The sequence below is a fragment of the Dama dama genome, chromosome 26, assembly GCF_033118175.1.
Source record: "Dama dama isolate Ldn47 chromosome 26, ASM3311817v1, whole genome shotgun sequence".
In the NCBI taxonomy this organism is placed as follows: Eukaryota; Metazoa; Chordata; class Mammalia; order Artiodactyla; family Cervidae; genus Dama; species Dama dama.
The window spans coordinates 38388581-38408582 of NC_083706.1; the positions used below are offsets into that span (position 1 = coordinate 38388581).

Below are 20002 nucleotides of genomic sequence, written 5' to 3' on the forward strand. Positions count from 1 at the left end.
TTAAGGAAAAAAATCAAAAGGTTCCATCTCCTTGTGTCCAGCAATCATCTGGATACTTTAAGTACATTCCTTGGACATCTTCTGTAAGCAGTCTTCTTTAGTTTAGTATCAAAAATCATTAATTGAGCTTTTAATAGGTAAGATGTTTGGGGGACTTGGATTTCTAATGTTAATATTATACAACCCTTACCTTCAAAGAACACACAGTCTCATGGAGGAGACTGAAGGTAAAAAGAGAGCTGTGATGTTGCATATGATATGTACAGTGGTAGAAAGGATAGGTACCTCTGCCTAGAGGAATCCTGAACTGAGTCAGTGATCAAAGACATGCTGAGGCAAAATCCAACACAATCTGGTTTTTTAGTCACTAAGTTATGAGGTAAGAGGCTGGAAGGGTAAGTAAGGGTCAAGTGGAGAGGAGCCTTCAAGCCTGATTAGAAAGGTGGGACTCTATAAACCAGGGATCTGATTCCAAATTTTTTCACTGCCAGTTAAGTAATCCCAATGATTAGGGGTAAGGAGGAGTATATGGGTGGGAAATTTGAGGAGTATGAGTACAATCCTAAAGATACTCAGATTCAAGCTGTTTAAACACTGAACTCAAGGCAAATTATCTGTAAGGACAAAATCTTCCCATCATTGGTGATTGCAGCTTAGGCTATGCAGGGCTGGGAGGTGGGAGGTGGGGCCTTTAAGAAGTGTATTGACATGATGAGATTTACATTTCAGATATCTTGATGACTTTTAAGGGTATGAAATTAAAGGCAAAAAGACTAGAGATAGGAAGACCATCAGAAAGCAGTGCAATAGTCCAAACAAAAGAGTACAGGCTGTTTCAGATACAGGTCAAAGAAAGGAAGAAGACAAATAAAGAACTAGCTAAGAAACAAACTCAAGATGTAGTTATTAATCCAAAGGGGTGACAAACAGCAAGAAGGAACAAAGGGTATCTCCCAGTTTGGTTAACCAAATAGTATATTGGTAGTAAAACAGACACTAAAGAAAAATGAACAGATTCAAAGATGATGACTCCATTTTCCCATACTCCAGTCATAGAAATACCTGTCCACTTGCATTTTCAAGATGTAATTTCTTAGCTCTTGGAGTATACCTTTGGAAACATTGAAAGGTAAATAACCTTAACTTAACTTCCACTGGTGGCAAGAGGAAACTGAGGGGCTGGTGAGGTTCAGGGTGCTGCTCTTCTGTTTGCATTGAAAGCTCAGCTGTTGCAAGCCAGCTCCAGTCCAATGTCAACGCCAGGAAGGGGAGAATTGCCACTGCTACAGAAGCAGTTTCAGCCTGCATCCCATAATGCAAATGGTCTTTTGAAGAAGTAGAGAGGCAAGCAACTGTATTTCTTAGGCCCACCTCAGCATTATTGGAGGATAAGCCACATCAGCCTACAAAGAAGATTTTGTATAAGCAAAATGAAATGTAAACAGACCAAAGTGAAGCACATACTTCAAGTAACACTGGTACTCTACAAGCAACCAAGGTTTATATATTAGAATTTTTAAATTTATCATTTGTGCTCCTAAGGGACTTAGAAAAGTGAGCATTCCTATGTCACCCTTGAAATTTGTTTCAAAGGTTGTTTTGGCAATCAGAATGAAGTGACTTCACGTTTAGCTCAATAAGGAAAGTTATCAAATATTAAGAAAAGTATCCTATAGTGGCCGATGAAAACAGGTAAATGTTAAGCAAACTGCCAAATCTCTGAAAAAATAGTGTTAAATCAGCAGAAAAGAGAAGTCAGGGTATAAAGATGAAGAAAGAGTAAACAAAGTCATTTTCATAGCATAAATGGTTTACCCACACAATTTGTAGAGTCATTCTACCTTTTATAAAATCATATTAATTCATACTTGAAAGATGAGGAGGAAAGTCTCAAAAAAAGGAAATAAACATTTCCAAGACAAATTATAAATTGAAAGTAGAAACACTGAAAAGAGAAAATACAATTCTTCAGTTACTGGTGTCCTGACTTGTAAGAAGCTGGACTCAGAATCTTCTTTATATGCTATGGACAAGCTTTTAAGTTCAAGTGGGACACCTGAGCTTCCTCTAGTTTCTATTAATACTAAACAAAGTACTGCAAATTTTCTTACTCATTTCAATGAAGGTGGACGAGCTTTAGTGTAGGTAGGTATACTGGTGTACTCATTACCAAATTAAAGTATGATTCAGTTCCAGGAAGAGGCAGTTAAAAGTAAGCAAGACTAGGAGCAAAGACAAAAATGGAGAGAAGAAAAAACATTTACCTCTTCAACAAGAAAAAACTGCCAGGATAAGTATTGATGACAGAATCTGGGCATTCATTCAAGCATTAAGAACAACTGACCCAAAGCTCTGCATTAATGGATTGAAGAAGTGACTTTCATCTTCAAAAATTTCCTGAGGGAAAAGGAGTGGCTGCCAAGGAAAGAATTATTCCATATTTTTTAGAACTGAGACAAATTAAAGATGGCATTTTTCAGACTGCAGTTAGAAAAATGTTGGCTTTACTTTGGCTACATGAATCCAGTGAAAGGAAGAACTTGCACAATTGATGATGGAGGAATAAGGGATGTGACAACTCTTCAGATATTATGGAAATCAGTGGAACTCACACACAAACCAGTTTATCAGTTCTTTGACTGCATTTGTGGTGGAAGTACAGGCACCATATTAGCTTCATGTTGGAATCGTTTCATATGTCCTTGGGTGAATGTAAGGAACTCTGTCAAAAATGAAGATAAGATGTGTTTTCACAAAATGTCATCATTGGAACTGTCAAAATGAATTGGAGCCCTGCATTTTATGATAGTCGAACTTTTGGAAATATTCTCAAGGATAGAATGGGATACACACTAATGATAGGAATAGCAAGAAATCCCAGAAGCCTTAAGGTAGCTGCAGTAGGTACCATGGTAAACAGAGGGATAATGCCAAAAACAGCTTTTATTACTAGCTCTTAGTAGTCGGAAGGCTGTCAGTATAAGACGTGGTAGGCCACCAGAGCTGCATCTGCTGCTCCAGGCTACTTTGCAATGTGTGCTTTTGGAAAATGATCATCAAGAGGGAAGTTTGCTTCCAACTAAAGCTTCAGTATCAGCAATGAATGAGTGTAAATGTCTTTGGTCAGCCATCCCATTAGCGTGCCTAGGACATTGAATGTTGGGCCCTGGACATTATGAGAGTGATGTGGGAAACACTGTGACAGACACACGCTTGAAAACCAAGCTGAAGTTACCAACAGTGCTGCAGATGCAGAAAAACCCGTGTAATACTCGACCTTCTGTTATTTCCTGTTACCCATTTTAGATTCAATCCCATAATGTACAGACACTTACCTCTAGATGAAAGCTGAAACGAAAACCTGGATAAGATTCAGGTAAAAGGGTTGAAGTCCATAGAAAGAAAATAAGGAAAAAATGGAAAAACTTGCAAAAATATTGTCCAGAAAAGTTATTCAGAAAGCTAATGATTGGATAAAACTAAAAATGGACATGTGGGAAAGCCTTCTGTTCTTTTCCAAACTGTGAGGAATGCATGCATACTCTCCAAAATGAAAGTCTGTTCAGAAGATACATTAAGTTTAGTATGGAATTGTGGGATTCAGCATGAGGTAACTTTCAACACCCAAGAGTCCTAGGGAATCCTGAAAAAAATGATGTTTAGACCATCAGGTGAGGCACAAAGGGTAGGTTTGCTTTCAGAATTCATATGGGAGTTGGGTTTTATGACAATAATAATGAACTAAGCTTTAGGAATCTTAATGTTGTACTAGCTGATTTTAGTAGCTTTTGGAATGATATTGTTGGTTGTTTGAAAATTTATTAACATATGAACCAAATATCATATACTTTGCATTTTTGCTTTAGTCACCAAAATCATGTTGAATTTATTTGATCACTGGTCTTATTTCATATGAAGAAGCTAATCTCTTCCTAAATTTACATTACTTATGTTCTCACTAGCTGTATTCTACAGTCCAAATGTTGCCTTTTAGTGTAATATCATCTGAAAAAAATTCAGAAAAATGGAACATTCTTTATCAAATTACAATTATGTTTGAAATGTGAAAGAATCAGATGATATTTTCTATTCAAAATGTGTTTCTTACAACATTATGTGGCTCAAAAATATAGATGAAGTTCCAATCAACCACTTTTTTTGCCTTGAAACTTCAAGATAATGTTTAGTGTTAACTTTTCTAAATGTAACTCCAGTTTATCATTCACTGATATAAAATCAATTATTTAAATTTCCTGAGAAAATAGTCCTGTCATTAACAACTACAATGAAACTATTCCAAGTTAAAGCAAATAAGCTAAATTCAATCCATAAATTCTTACAGACACGTGGCCTTCCCTTAGTTCTTCAAAGTGTTCCCTTCCCTAATCAAAACTTTATCCTGGAGAAGTTTCTTAAAAATTTATTTATCAAGCAGTATGAAAGATGGCAAGAGCTTATGTGCTGTGCTTTAGAAAGAACAAATAAAAGAATTTCCAATTGTGAGATTTAAATTTTCATCAGAGTAGTAAGGGAATATTGTAGAAAGCTAGGAGGTCTTTTTGGTAACATTAAAACCAAACTGCTTATGAAAACTTCATTCAATGTCCTCCCCCCCACCAATCTCCACTTCCCCATCTGCATTATGTAATATGGATAATTGACATTGTGTCAGTCTTATGGAAAGTGCTAGAAACCACATCAGATTCAAGCTCCTCTGCCTACCAGATTGCTACCCATAAGTCTCAGTTTTCTAGACATTTTTCAAGTCCTATGACAATCAGCTCCCAGTCTAAGGTGCATGAAAGTGATCCTACAAGACATCAAAATGTTATCTTTCATAACAAATGTATATCAATATATTCAGACTTGGAAATAACTATTTCTGCCCTCATGTAAAGAGATGGTATAAATGAGCCTAAGTGGAATTTAGAATTATTTATAGTTTTTAGTTGAAATTTGCATACAGTGAAATACAGCAATATTAAATATACACTTCAGTGAGATGAATTTTGACAAGTGCACTCATCATGTAACCCATGTCTCTGTCAAGGTTTAGGTTATAGCCCATTTCCCTAAGCTTAGCAATTCCCCTAAACCTCTCCACAGTGGATTCTGTCATCCCCACCCCTCTCCCACAAGCAAGTTTTGCCTGTCCTGGAATTTCATACAAATGAATCATACAAGATGTACTATTCTATGCTCAACTTCTTTATTTCAGTATATTGTCTGTGTGAACTTCAATCACATGATGGTGTACATTAATAGTTTATTACTTTTTAATGTTAAGTAGTAGTCCATGTGAGCTTCCCAGGCGGCTCAGTGGTAAAGAATCCGCCTTCCAAGCAGGAGAGATAGGTTTGATCCCTGGACTGAGAAGATCCTTTGGAGAAGGAAATAGCAAGCCACTCCAGTATTCTTGCCTGGGAAATCCCATGGACAGAGGAGCTTGATGGGCTTACCGTTCACAGGGCCGCAAAGAGTCTGATACAATGTCCCAACTAAACAACAACAGAGTAATATACTACAGTTTGTTTATCCATTCATCAATTGACAGATGTTTATATCGTTTTCCTCTTTCTGGCTGTTATGAATGAGGCTATAATAAACGTTCTTTTCCAAGTCTTTTTGCAAGCACATGCTTTCATTTCTCTTGGGTAAAATACTTAATAGTGAAATTATGGATCATAAAGTAAAATCTAGACCCTTTTGAAAGGAAGAAAGCATCTGACCCAAACTTTTTCACTGTGCCTTGTCAGATGTACGCTGTCCACCCTCAACAAGAAGACCCAAATAAACCCTACTGGATTCTGAGGCTGGTCACTGAGCACAATGAAGCAGACTTTTTTGAAGTGAAAAAAGATACAGAACGGGCAGATGAAATCCGAGCCATGAAGCAAGCCTGGGAGATGACGGAGCCAGGAAGATCAATCAAGGTTATCTGAGTTTGAGAAATTATCCTTTACCTTTCACTCCTGGGCATGGTCTGAAGGAAGAGCCATATTGGTGAAACCACATAGTCTACTTTAGGAAATATCTGAAATTTTGTCAGACATCAACTAACTAAATATTAAAACCACATTTGGACACATTGTGAAATGTTATTAATACTGTCTGGATACCCAGATGACTTGCGAAAGCAAGCACATTATGGTACCACTTATGGCCCAAACCTTAGGTCACCTTGTTCTTTCACATCATCTGGGATTAACACTCTGTGTCCTTAACACTGCCAACTAAAAAAGCATTGAAATGTCTAATACATGCTTTCAAGTACTCTGAACATGCCTTAGATAAAGAGGAAACCTGCACTGCCCTTGTGAAATACACATACTTCATGATTCCTCCTCTCTCTATTTTATATAAGAATCATTGCCATAGTGAAATATTGTTATTACATGTGTTTCATATCCCCAACTCAGGGTAATTGAGACAGATGAAAAAAGTTCAGGAGCAACTGGATCTAAGCTGGCCTACCCAGTGACTAAGTTTTAGGACTGCTTCTTCACTAGTTCTCACAAATCACTGTCAAAATCACGAATGGTTCAGAATTTTTTTCGTTGATGATTGGTAAGAGCTGGCCTGGACCAGACTGCCATATTCATTGACATTTCCCCTTGTCACGAGTACTGTTGAGATGGTGTTTCCTGGACTATGTGTTGATGCTGTCTATCTTTTAGGCTGCCCAGGCTCGTCTCCATTATCTCAGCCAGTTCATTAGGAAAACGCCTGATGCTGAGTGTGTGCCTGTGTCTGAAAGCCAAATCAAAGCCGGGGAAGAAGGTCAGTGGGCCCTGTCCCGGCTGCCCCAAGCATGGAGCCGTTACCTGCACTTCTTAAGAGCTAGTCAACAAGTCGTGCTTGCCAAAAAGAAAAGATTCAGCATCTATTTCCTTATAGTACTGTAAAGTCATGGACTGTTCAATAAGAAAATAGGTTCTGAAGCATTTTCTTCTTACCAAGCAGATGTTCACTTTGTCCCCAAGTAGATATGATTTTTACCAATTAAGAAAAGATGAAACCAGAAATAAGGGTGCAGTCTAGAAAGTAGCAGTATATGAACTTGAAGGCAGGGATACAACTTTAAATCTGGCACTTTTCTAATCCCAGTAACAATAAATAATAGCAATAAGAATCATAGTAATAAAGTTAACTACTTTTATTGAGTGACTTGCTTGGGTCTGGGACTATGAAATACTAATCAGGTGCTATTGTTTAGTTGCTAAGTCTTGTCCAACTCTTTGTGACCCCATAGACTGTAACCCACCAGGTTCCTCTGACCATAGGATTTTCTAGGCAAGAACACTGGAATGGGTTGCCATTTCCTTCTCCAGGGAATCTTCCCTACCCAGGGTCAAACATGCATCTCCTGCATTGGCCGACAGATTCTTTACCTCTGTCTCATCTAATACTCACATCATCCCACTGATGTATAATATTATTTCCAACTTACCAGGACACAGACCCAGAGTAATTTTCTAAATTCACAAGCTACCAAGAAACAGCCAGCATGCAGACAGTGCTCTTCATCACCCGAGAGTCTTCCCACAAATACTCATCTGCCTACATCTATCACCACACTGAACTGTCCACGGAGGCTAAAGACATTCACTTCACAAATTGTGCTTTTCCACTTTCACATCTTCAGGAGTATAACTCAATAATTGTTATAAAAGTAATTTTCCATAACTTTTCATATGAAAAGCATAAACAATAAATTTCATCCTAATCCTGTTTTTCTGGGGTGGGCACAAAGTTCTTTTGTTTATTACCTGACTTTAACCCATGGCAACTATGAGGCTGACCTTACTATTTATTCCTATTTTATAACATTTAGACAAAAACTCAGATGGTCATCTTATTCTTCCTACATCATATATCTAAAAATTGACAAAAATTGAAATATTTCTAACTCTTAAAGTACTCGCTCCTATATTAAGTAGAGTCTAATGTAATGGCTTTCTGGGTAGCTCAAACAGTAAAGAATCTTCCTGCAATGCAGGAGACCGGGGTTCAGTTCCTGGGTTGGGAAGATCCCCTGGAGAAGGGAATGGCAACCCACTCCAGTATTCTTGCCTGGAGAATCCCATAGACAGAGGCACCTGGTGGGCTACAGTCCTTGGGGTCACTGAGTTGGACACAACTGAGTGACTAATACTTTCACTTTCTTTTCAATGTAATGTTAGGAATATAAAGGTGAATAGAATACAGTCCTTGTTCATTAAGCTCTAGATTTTATTATTAATTTTTTAAATTTTATGTTGTTTATGTAAAAGAAAATTTATTGCACTGAATACTTTTTAAAAATGGCAAAGAAGATTTTATTCAAGACCGTTGTAGGAGGAGAGAGATTGAACTCAATTCTGAACACACCAGAAACAAGTGAAGATTTATAACAAGCAGGGAACTAATGAAAAAATACTTCTACGAATTTATTTAGGTATCAAGGGTCAGGGAAGAGAAATTTGATTAAATATCAAGTGAGGAGGATAAGAAGTTTAATTGGATATCAGTGGTGGGGAGATTCTCAATAAACTAGTTTAGCTGGATTCTTTGCTAAAACTGGGATTCGCCACCAGTTAAGGAAAAAGCTGAGTGGAGAACAGAGCTCAGAGAAGGCTGACCTTATGTAAACTACAGTTAATAAAGACACATATTTTTTTTTCATTTATTTTTATTAATTGGAGGCTAATTACTTTACAATACTGTAGTGGTTTTTGTCATACATTGACAGGAATCAGCCGTGGTTTTACATGTATTCCCCATCCCGATCCCCCCTCCCACCTCCCTCTCTACCCGCTCCCTCTGGGAAAGACACATATTTTCATTGAACAACTTGGTGTATTTTCACATACATGTATACTCAGGAGCCACTGTTCAGATCACGATAAAACATCTCAGTAGTCCTCTTCATTCTCTTTCCCAGAATTTTCCTTCCTCAAAGAAACCATTTGTCTGATCTCTACCATGATGAATTAATTTTTCCCATTCTTGAACTTTACATATTTATGTATTTTATATGTCTTGTTATTTGTGTGTGTGTGATTTCATAGAATGCAAGGTTTTTTTCAGTGCTGCATATGTCGTATTTAGTAGTAACACCTTCAAGTGCCATAAGAGAGTCAGATAAAAAGAGTGCCATGAATTTTGATAACAAAGAGTCTATACCCATCAGGGAGCATACTGTGGAAGAAGTGGCAAGTAGGCAAGGGCATGAAGGATCTAGCAAAGTCAACAAACAGTGAAAGTGGAGGATCTTCCCCAGCAGGGAAGGAAGAGCGTGATCAGAGCTTACGGAGGGAAAATATCAGTAAGTATTGCCCTTATTGGTAAGATAAATCCCTATTTTGAAATAAAGATTCTGGAAAAGATATTATGTTAACATATATGATGGCTAGGGTTGAACACAGAAAAATATGCATATAGGATTCATAAGTCTTCATTTTAATTACTAGAGTGGTGATCTGCTCAAGGACCTGATTAATAAACACTTAAAGATAAAAGTGAAAATTTCTTTTTGTAGTGATAGCATATACAATTGTCACTAAATATAGATTCTTTTTTTTTGTTTTATCTATAGTGTCCTACATCTTTTATAACCAATGTTAAATATTTGTGTTCCTCTATTCTAACACAAATTTTTCCACTATATACATACTATATATTCCATTATATATAGAGAGACATTGATTGATTGATTATTCAGTTGCTAAGTCATGTTCAACTCTTTACAACCACATGGAATGCAGCATGCCAGGCTTCCCGGTCCTTCACCATCTCCTGGAGTTTGCTCAAACTCATGTCCATTGAGTCAATGATGCCATCCAACCATTTCATCCTCTGTCACCGCCTGCTCTCCTGCTCTCCTGCCCTCAATCTTGCCCAGCATCAGGGTCTTTTCCAATGAGTCTGTTCTTCGCATCAGGTGGCCAAATGTGTGTGTGTGTGTGTGTGTGTGTGTGTATACACAACATATTTATCTATTCATCAGCTGATGACACTCAGGTTGCTTCTATATTTTGACTATGGTAAATAGTGCTGCTATGGAACATGTGCATTTGAGGTGAATGTATCTTTTTTGAAATAGTGTTTCCATTTTCTTCAGCTATATACCCAAGAGTGGAATTCAGATATATACCCTGGAGTAGATCATATGGTAGCTCTATTTTTAGTGTTTTAAAGAACCTCCAGACTCTTTTCCACAGTGGCTGCAACAATTTACATACTCACCAGCAGTGTACAAGCGTTCCCTTTTCTCCACACCCTTGCCAATAATTGTTATTTATAGTCTCTTTGACAATAGTCATTCCAAAGGTGTGAAGTGATACCTCATTGTGGTTTTGGCTGGCATTTCTCTGATGATTAGCATGTTGAGCATCTTTTAATGTGCCTATTTGTCATTTGTATGTCTTCTTTGGAAAAATGTATATGCAGGTCTTCTGTCCATTTTTAATCAGATTGGTTTTTTTTAATATTGATTTGTATGAGCTATTTATATATTTTAGATATTAACCACTTATGAGGATATAGTTTTGGGTAATAAGGAGGGGTCACAAAACAGAGAGGACAGGTAAGAATGAGTAGGGATGGAAGATCTAGAGACCAAAGCAGCCTGTCCTCAAGCAAAAAATTCTTCAAAGCACTCTTAAATATGTCTTATCATTTTATATTAAAATAAAATGATAAGTTTATAATAAAATAAAATGTCTAAAATGTTTAATTATACACCACCAAAAAGAAATTTACTTACCCTCCCACCAAAAAGGGATGCGCTATCGTGTGGTTCTAGGACTTCATATGGCACAGAAACTCTGCTTGTACCCCAGATCCTGCTGCTGTAGCAGCAGCCCTGCTTGAGAACCACAGGTCCAGTTATCCAGCTCTTCTCTGGGACTTTGTGGGTTCCTCCCACCTCTGCTGCTGGTGCATCACAAATTGGCCCTCACTCCCGAAGACGCCTTACCCACAGGAGACTGTAGACCCTGTGTCAGCCTTACATGCTCTGGGCTTTACATTGGTATGCATATACACACATACACTGGAGAAGGAAATGGCAACCCACTCCAGCATCCTTGCCTGGAGGATCCCATGGACAGAGGAGCCTGGAGGGCTACAGTCCACGGGCTCGAAAGAGTCAGACCTGACTTAGCCACTGAACAGCAATATATGTGTGTGCCATATTGCTTCAGTTGTGTCCAGGTCTTTGCAACCCTGTAGACTGTAGCACGCCAGGCTCCTCTATCCATGGGATCCTCCAGGTAAGAATACTGGAGTCGGTTGCCATGCCCTACTTGGGGGGATCTTCCCAACTCAGGGATCAAACCCACATCTCTTATGTCTTCTGCATTGGCAGGCAGGTTCTTTACCACTAGCACCACCTGGGAACCCCCAGATAGCAACATACTTATATATGTATGTATATTTATTTACTCATTTGTTTGTGACTCTTCAAATACTACCCTACTCTTGCTACTATCTTCATATATAATAGGTAACTTAGAACAACTTCCTCCATAATGCCAGAGAACATGTAAACAATATCATTATTGATTTCACATCCAAGCATTTTTTTTGCAACACCAAGCCATCATCAAGTTGGAGCTCAGACTTGGCTTTCAACTTCCCTATTATTTCTGGGGGCCTTGGAAAGTGCCTTGGTCTTTATTCCCAAACTTTTCCCCAGGCTTTACAATAAGTCGACGGATCTTCCCTGGTGGCTCAAGATGGTAAAGCATCTGCCTACAATGCAGGAGACTCGGGTTCAGTCCCTGGGTCAGGAAGATCTCCTGGAGAAGGAAATGGCAACCCGCTCCAGTGTTCTTGCCTGGAAAATCCCATGGACGGAGGAGCCTGGTAGGCTACAGTCCCTGGGGTCGCAAAGAGTTGGACACGGCTGAGTGACTTCACTCACTCATTCTTCACCCTGCCTTTTAAATGGTTATTTTCTTACTATCTACAATGAAAAGTTTTCTGCTGATTCTGTTGCAAACTGAAACTTTTATAGGATACAATAAAATGATCCAGTGATGAGTAATTGCTATAAAAATATTTCTAAATGTATACTCTCAGGACTCATCCCATAGAGTACCTGTTTGCAGAAAGTACAGCACACACGCACACACACACACACACACACACACTCTTTGAGCTACACTGTTATGGAAGTCCAAGTCCATACTCTGCTTACCCTTATTCTGTGCACACCTGCTCAGTCGCGTCCAGCTCTCTTGTGACCCCATGGACTGTAGCCTGCCAGGTTCCTTTGTCCATGGGATTTTCCACCGAAGAATACTGGAGTGGGTTGCCATTTCCTTCTCCGGGGATCTTCCCAATGCAGGGATCAAACCCACATCTCCTACATCTCCTGCACTGTTAGGCGGATTCTTTACCACTGCGCCACCTGGGAAGCCCCTTATTCAGGTACACTTTATTCTGATAGAACAGTTTTACAGATGAACATGAAGATTAACCTTCTCGGCCCCTTTTACACCCTCTCTGTTAAAATATATATTATTTGGCAGGATGTAAAAGAATACAAACATCTAATTAATCAAAAGCATTTTCTTTCCAGTCAGAGTCAGCAGAGTTGGTGTCTCATAGAAACAATTCAAATTTTAATGCCAAAAGTAAATGCAACAAAAGTAGATATGTTCCTAAGAAAAACACTTGAACTTTAGAAATCTAAGATCACAGACCAACCATAATTTTAAAAATAAGTTATTTACCACTGGTTTCTAGAAGAGTCCTGTTGTATATAAGATGCCAATATTTTAGGGATATTTTATTTAATGTTATAAAGTGAAAAACATGATTGAATTTCTGTTTTAATGATGGAGCAAAGTTGGGGTTTGTAGTATGGTATTCTTTTTTCTCACTTGTATCCTGCTGATAAAGGCATACTTTTGAAAAATGAAAAATTAATGATACTGTGTTTAATGCTTATAAAATTTTGCATTAGATTATATTTATGAATGAATAATCCCTTTTAATAAGTTGTTATGAATTAATCACTTTACAATATTCCTGGAGACTTTTACAACCACATGTGAAAATCAAGATTAAATGGTCAATGGGAGATTGGGATTTTTTCCATGGCACAGTGAAAACTTGACATAGCCTCTCCCAAAAAACAATGATAAAATGGAAAAGATTGATTAAGAAACATTTCAAAATTCCCAAGGTGTACAACTAATAAAATATTTAATAAAAATAAAAACAAATTAACTTAATTGCATGATTTTCCTATCCTGTAAAAATAATCATGAACTTGGTGACTTAAAACAATGCAAACTTTCTGCAGTTCTCAGTTCAGTTCAGTTCAGTCGCTCAGTCATGTCCTACTCTTTGCGACCCCATGGACTGCAGCACGCCAGGCCTCCCTGTCCATCACCAACTCTCAGAATCTACCCAAACTCATGTCCATTGAGTCGGTGATGCCATCCAACTGTCTCATCCACTGTCATTCCCTTCTCCTCCTGTCCTCAATCTTTCCCCAAATCAGGGTCTTTTCAAATGAGTCAGCTCTTCGCATCAAGTGGCCAAAGCACTGGAGTTTCAGCCTCAACATCAGTTCTTCCAATGAACACCCAGGACTGATCTCTTTTAGGATGGGCTGGTTGGATCTCCTTGCAGTTCAAGGGACTCTCAAGAGTCTTCTCTAACACCACAGTTCAAAAGCATCAATTCTTCCCCACTCAGCTTTCTTTATAGTCCAACTCTCACATCCATACATGACCACTGGAAAAACTATAGCCTTGACTAGACGGACCTTTGTTGGCAAAGTAACGTCTCCTTAATATGCGGTCTAGATTGGTCATAACTTTCCTTCTAAGGAGTAAGCGTCTTTTAATTTCAAGGCTGCAATCACCATTTGCAGTGATTTTGAAGCCCAGAAAAATAAAGTCAGCCACTGTTTCCCCATCCATTTGCCATGACGTGATGGGACCGGATGCCATGATCTTAGTTTTCTGAATGTTGGGCTTTAAGCCAACTTGTTCACTCTCTTCTTTCACTTTCATCAAAAGGCTCTTTAGTTCTTCACTTTCTCATAAGGGTGGTGTCATCTGAATATCTGAGGTTATTGATATTCCTCCCAGCAATCTTGATTCCAGCTTGTGCTTCTTCCAGCCCAGCGTTTCTCATGATGTACTCTGCATATAAGTTAAATAAGCAGGGTGACAATATACAGCCTTAACATACTCCTTTTCCTATTTGGAACCAGTCTGTTGTTCCATGTCCAGTTCTAACTGTTGCTTCCTGACCTGCATACAGGTTTCTCAAGAGGCAGGTCAGGTGGTCTGGTATTTCCATCTCTTTCAGAATTTTCCACAGTTTATTGTGATCCGCACAGTCAAAGGCTTTGGCATAGTCAATAAAGAAGAAATAGATGTTTTTCTGGAACTCTCTTGCTTTTTCGATGATCCAGAGGCTGTTGGCAATTTGATCTCTGGTTCCTCTGCCTTTTTTAAATATAGCTTGAATATCTGGAAGTTCACTGTTCACGTATTGCTGAAGCCTGGCTTGGAGAATTTTGAGCATCACTTTACTAGTGTACAAGATGAGTGCAATTATGCAGTAGTTTGAGCATTCTTTCACATTTTCTTTCTTTGGGATTGGAATGAAAACTGACATTTTCCAGTCCTGTGGCCACTGCTGAGTTTTCCAAATTTGCTGGCATTTTGAGTGCAGCACTTTCACAGCATCATCTTTCAGGATTTGAAATAGCTCAACTGGGGTTCCATCACCTCTGCTAGCTTTGTTCATAGTGATGCTTTCTAAGGCCCTCTTGACTTCACATTCCAGGATGTCTGGCTCTAGGTAAGTGATCACACCATTGTGATTAACTGGGTCGTGAAGATCTTTTTTGTACAGTTCTTCTGTGTATTCTTGCCACTTCTTCATAATATCTTCTGCTTCCATTAGGTCCATACCATTGCTATCCTTTATTGAGCCCATCTTTTCTTGAAATGTTCCCTTGGTGTCTCTAATTTTCTTGAAGAGATCTATAGTCTTTCCCATTCTATTGTTTTCCTCTGTTTCTTTGCATTGATCACTGAGGAAGGCTTTCTTATCTCTCCTTGCTATTCTTTGGAACTCTGCATTGAAATGGGTATGTCTTTCCTTTTCTCTTTTGCTTTTCACTTCTCTTCTTTTCACAGCTATTTGTAAGGCCTCCTCAGACAGTGATTTTGCTTTTTTGCATTTCTTTTTCTTGGGGATGGTCTTGATCCCTGCCTCCTGTACAATGTCATGAACCTCTGTGCATAGTTCATCAGGCTCTCTGTCTATCAGATCTAGTCCCTTAAATCTGTTTTTCACTTCCACTGTATAGTCATAAGGGATTTGATTTAGGTCATATCTGAATGGTTTAGTGGTTTTCCCCACTTTCTTCAATTTAATTCTGAATTTTGCAATAAGGAGTTCATGATCTGAGCCACAGTCAGCTCCCAGTCTTGTTTTTGCTGACTGTATAGAGCTTCTCCATCATTGGCTGCAAGGAATATAATCAATCTGATTTCGGTATTTACCATCTGGTGGTGTCCATGTGTAGAGTCTTCTCTTGTGTTGTTGGAAAGAGGGTGTTTGCTATGACCAGTGCATTCTCTCAGCAAAACTCTAGTGGCCTTTGCCCTGCTTCATTCTGTACTCAAGGCCAAATTTGCCTGTTACTCCCAGTGTTTCTTGACTTCCTATTTTTGCATTCCAGTCCCCTATAATGAAAAGGACATCTTTTTGGGGTGTTAGTTCTAGAAGGTCTTGTAGGTCTTCATAGAACCTTCAACTTCAGCTTCTTCAGCATTACTGGTAGGGGCATAGACTTGGATTACTGTGATAATGAATGATTTGTTTTGGGAATGAACAGAGATCATTCTGTCATTTTTGAGATTGCATCCAAGGACTACATTTCGGACTCTTTTGTTGACTATGGCTACTCCATTTCTTCTAAGGGATTCCTGCCCACAGTAGTAGATATAATGGTCATCTGAGTTAAATTCAACCATTTTAGTCCATTTTAGTTCTCTGATTCCTAAAATGTTGATATTCACTCTTGCCATCTCCTATATGACCACTTCCAGTTTGCCTTGACTCATGGACCTAACATTCCACGTTCCTATGCAATATTGCTCTTTATAGCATCAGACTTTACTTCCATCACCAGTCACATCTACAACTGGATGTTGTTTTTGCTTTGGCTCCATCTCCTCATTCTTTCTGGAGTTCTTTCTCTACTGATCTCCAGTAGCATATTGGGTACCTACTGACCCGGGGAGTTCATCTTTCAGTGTCCTATCTTTTTGCCTTTTCATTCTGTTCATGGGGTTCTCAAGGCAAGAATACTGAAGTGGTTTGCCATTCCCTTCCCCAGTGGGCCACATTCTGTCAGACCTCTCCATCATGACCCATCCTTCTTGGGTGCCCTACATGGCATGGCTCATTGTTTCATTGAGTTAGACAAGGCTGTGGTCCATGTGATCAGATTAGTTAGTTTTCTGTGGTTGTGATTTTCAGTCTGTTGCCCTCTGATGGATAAGGATAAGAGCCTTACGGAAGCTTTCTGATGGGGGCCATACTCTAAATCTTTAACCCCGTTTTCTGTTGATGGGTGGGGACTCCCCCGTGTTGTTTAACCTGAGACCAAACCATGGTGGAGGTAATGAAGATAATGGCGACCTCCTTCAAAAGGTCCCATGCACGCACTGCCACACTCAGAGCCCCCGAGCCTGCAGCAGGCCACTGCCAGCCCACGTCTCTGCCAGAGACTCCTGTACACTCACAGGCAAGTCTGAGCCAGTCTCCTGTGGGGTCACTGCTCCTTTCTTCTGGGTCCTGCCCCATGCAGGGTTTTGTTTGTGCCCTCCAACAGTCCGCTTCCCCAGTCCTGTGTAAGTTCTGTAATCAATTCCCACTGGCCTCCAAAAGCAAATTCCCTGGGGGTTCTCAGTTCCTTTGCCAGAACCTTAGTTTAGGAAATCTGTTGTGGGCCCTAGAACTTTCTTAACAGTGCAAGAATTTCTCTGATACAATTGTTCTGCAGTTTGTGGGTCGTCTGCTCGGTGGCCCTATGGTAGAGTTAATGGCAACCTCCTCCAAGAGGGCTTATGCCACAGGCTGTGTGGCCAGGTAGCTGCACCCAGAGCCCCTGCCCCCTTGGTAGGTCCCTGCTGACCTGCACCGAAGCAGGAGACTCACACACAGGTCTGGCTCAGTCTCTGTGGGGTTTTGGGATCCTGGTGAGCAAAGGTTTTGTTTGAACCCTCTGAGTGTCTCTGGTGGGTATGGGGTTTGATTCTAAACATGATTTTGCCCCGCCTACCATCTTGCTGGGGCTTCTTCTTTGCCTTTAGACATGAGGTATCTTTTTTTAGAGGGCAGGGAAGGATAGAAGGTTGGGATTCTTTGAGCTAGAAGACTCAATATACTAAGATAGTAATTCTCCCTAAATTGACCCATAAATTTAGTGTAATTTCTTTTTTTGGTGGGAGGGGAGCTATCCTTGCACTTGATCTATCTGCTCAAGCCATACTAAGCACTATGTGGGTGGAATATAAAAATGTTTTAAGACAATAACCAGGAAATGGAAACAACAGAAATGTCCAATGATAGATGAATGAATAAAGATGATGTGGTATATATATATATATGATGGAATATTACTCAGCCATAAAAGGAACATAACTGGGTCATTTACAGAGATGTGGATGGACCCAGAGTCTGTCATATAGAGTGAAGTAAGTCAGAAAGAGAAAAACAAATATCATTTGTTAATGCAGATATGTGGAATCTAGAAAAATGGTACAGATGGACCTATTTCCAGAGCAGGAATAAAGATGCAGACATAGAGGATGACCATGTGGACACAGATGGGTAAGGGGAGGGTAGAATGAATTGGGAGACTAGGATTGACATATATCTATGACCATGTGTAAAACACAGTTAGTGGCAACCTGGTGTATAGCAGAGGGGGCTTAGCTTGGTGCTCTGTGATAATCTAGAGGAGTGGGATGGAGGGTGGGAGGGGGGGTACAAGAGGGAGAGAATACACACATAAATATTATAAACACACAGCTGATTCACTTTGTTGTATAGCAGAAACTAACACAACATTGTAAAGCAATTATTCTCAAAGAAAAACAAAAAAGATACAGTATCTTTTAGTCCAGTAGAGTAACTAATGTATAACAAGTGAACACTGAAAATCAAAGGTAACTGGTTGTTGTTTTTTTTTTTTACCCCCACAGACTCATATGAACCCACAAGAATAGATTCAAGAAAGAAACTTTAGAGACTAAGATATTAACCATTCAGCCTTTCCAGACCATTTAATCTCTTTTTAAAAAATACTGATGTGTAATTTACATACCTTCAAATTACCAGTTTTGAAAGTATAATTCAATACACTTTAGTAATTTACAGAGGTGTGCCACCAGTACCAAATATAGTTTCAAAACATTCCTTTTTATCCAAATAAATTCTTTTGTGCCCTCTTAAAATCACTCTGCATTCCCACCACCAACCTCAGGCTTTTTGTCTATGTAGATTTGCAATTCCTGGATATTTTATGCAAATAGGGATCAAAAATTATGGTTAAATTTCTAAGAATCTGTCAAGTCATAATGTTTTGATTATTGTTAGCTTTGTAATAAATTCTGAAATCATGAAGTTGAAATCCTTCCCCTTTATCTTTATCAAAATTATTTTGGTTATTCTTGGTATTTCCATTTTCATATAAGTTTTGAGGTCTGCTTGTCAAATTTTGTAAAATATCTACTAAGATTTTGATAGAAATTACACTGAATTTATGGGTCAATTTAGGGAGAAGTGCTCTCAGTATATTGAGACTTATAGCCCAAAGCATTCCCACCCATCCATCCAAAGAAGTGAATCAGTTATATGTTTATAATATTTATGTATGTATTCTGTCCCCCTTGTACCCCCCTCCCACCCTCCATCCCACTCCTCTAGATTATCACAGAGCACCAAGCTAAGCCCCCTCTGCTATACACCAGGTTGCCACTAACTGTGTTTTACACATGGTCCTGGGTATACATCAATCCTAGTCTCCCAATTCATTTCACCCTCCCCTTACCCATCTGTGTCCACATGTCCATTCTCTGTGTCTGCATCTTTATTCCTGCTCTGGAAATAGGTCCATCTGTACCATTTTTCTAGATTCCATGTATCTGCATTAACAAATGATATTTGTTTTTATCTTTCTGACTTACTTCACTCTATATGACAGACTCTGGGTCCATCCACATCTCTGCAAATGACCCAATTATGTTCCTTTTATGGCTGAGTAATATTCCATTGTGTGTATATCCACATCATCTTTATCCATTCAATTGTCATTGGACATTTCAGTTGTTTCCGTTTCCTGGCTACTGTCTTAAAAACAATTTTATATTCCACCCCCACAGTGCTTAGTAAAGCTTGCACAGATAGATCAAACTCTTTAAATATTAGATTATTTAACTTGCTTATAATGAAATGTTCTAACACAGTATGACCTTCTTTGGTCTCTGCTTTCATTTAATTAAAATAGAGTGATTTTGTAACTCTTCTATAGAGCATATTCATTTTCTTCTATATTAATTTTGGTATCACCATTTAACTACAAGTATAGTAACACCAGCTAGAGGATAAGCAATAAAGCATAATTATACTTCAATAAAGTCATTAAATCACATTAAACATGGTAAGCCCAACATATTTCAATTTAAATAAGATATACAATCATTTACTTAGTCATTGTTGATTCCTTCTTGAAAGCCTAGGACTTTTTTTTTTTTAAATAGGGCCTCGTTCACGATCGCCAACAATTTTGGAAATGTCTCCACAGCTTATTCGAAAGAAATTAGAATGTGTAGACATAAATCAATATATACGGTAAGTTTTAATAAACATGATTAATGTAGACATCTGTGTTCAAAGAATTTTGAACATATTGTCAATAGGCAGTTGCTGAGCAACTGAAAATTTGAAATTAAATGCTTAATATATTTTC

The 20002-nt window shown here is 38.7% G+C and overlaps 1 protein-coding gene and 1 pseudogene across 1 annotated transcript in view; both read left to right on the plus strand.

Annotated features, from left to right (window-relative positions):
• The window catches only part of ADGB (androglobin), a 181338-nt gene that overhangs the window by 158870 nt on the left and 2466 nt on the right, over positions 1-20002 (plus strand). Inside the window, exons 31-34 of the mRNA XM_061130178.1 lie at positions 5757-5933; positions 6678-6780; positions 9173-9307; positions 19794-19884. Coding sequence (XP_060986161.1) covers positions 5757-5933; positions 6678-6780; positions 9173-9307; positions 19794-19884 — 506 coding nt within the window. The remainder of the gene's footprint in view (positions 1-5756; positions 5934-6677; positions 6781-9172; positions 9308-19793; positions 19885-20002) is intronic.
• Positions 753-3527, plus strand: LOC133047028 (calcium-independent phospholipase A2-gamma-like; annotated as a pseudogene).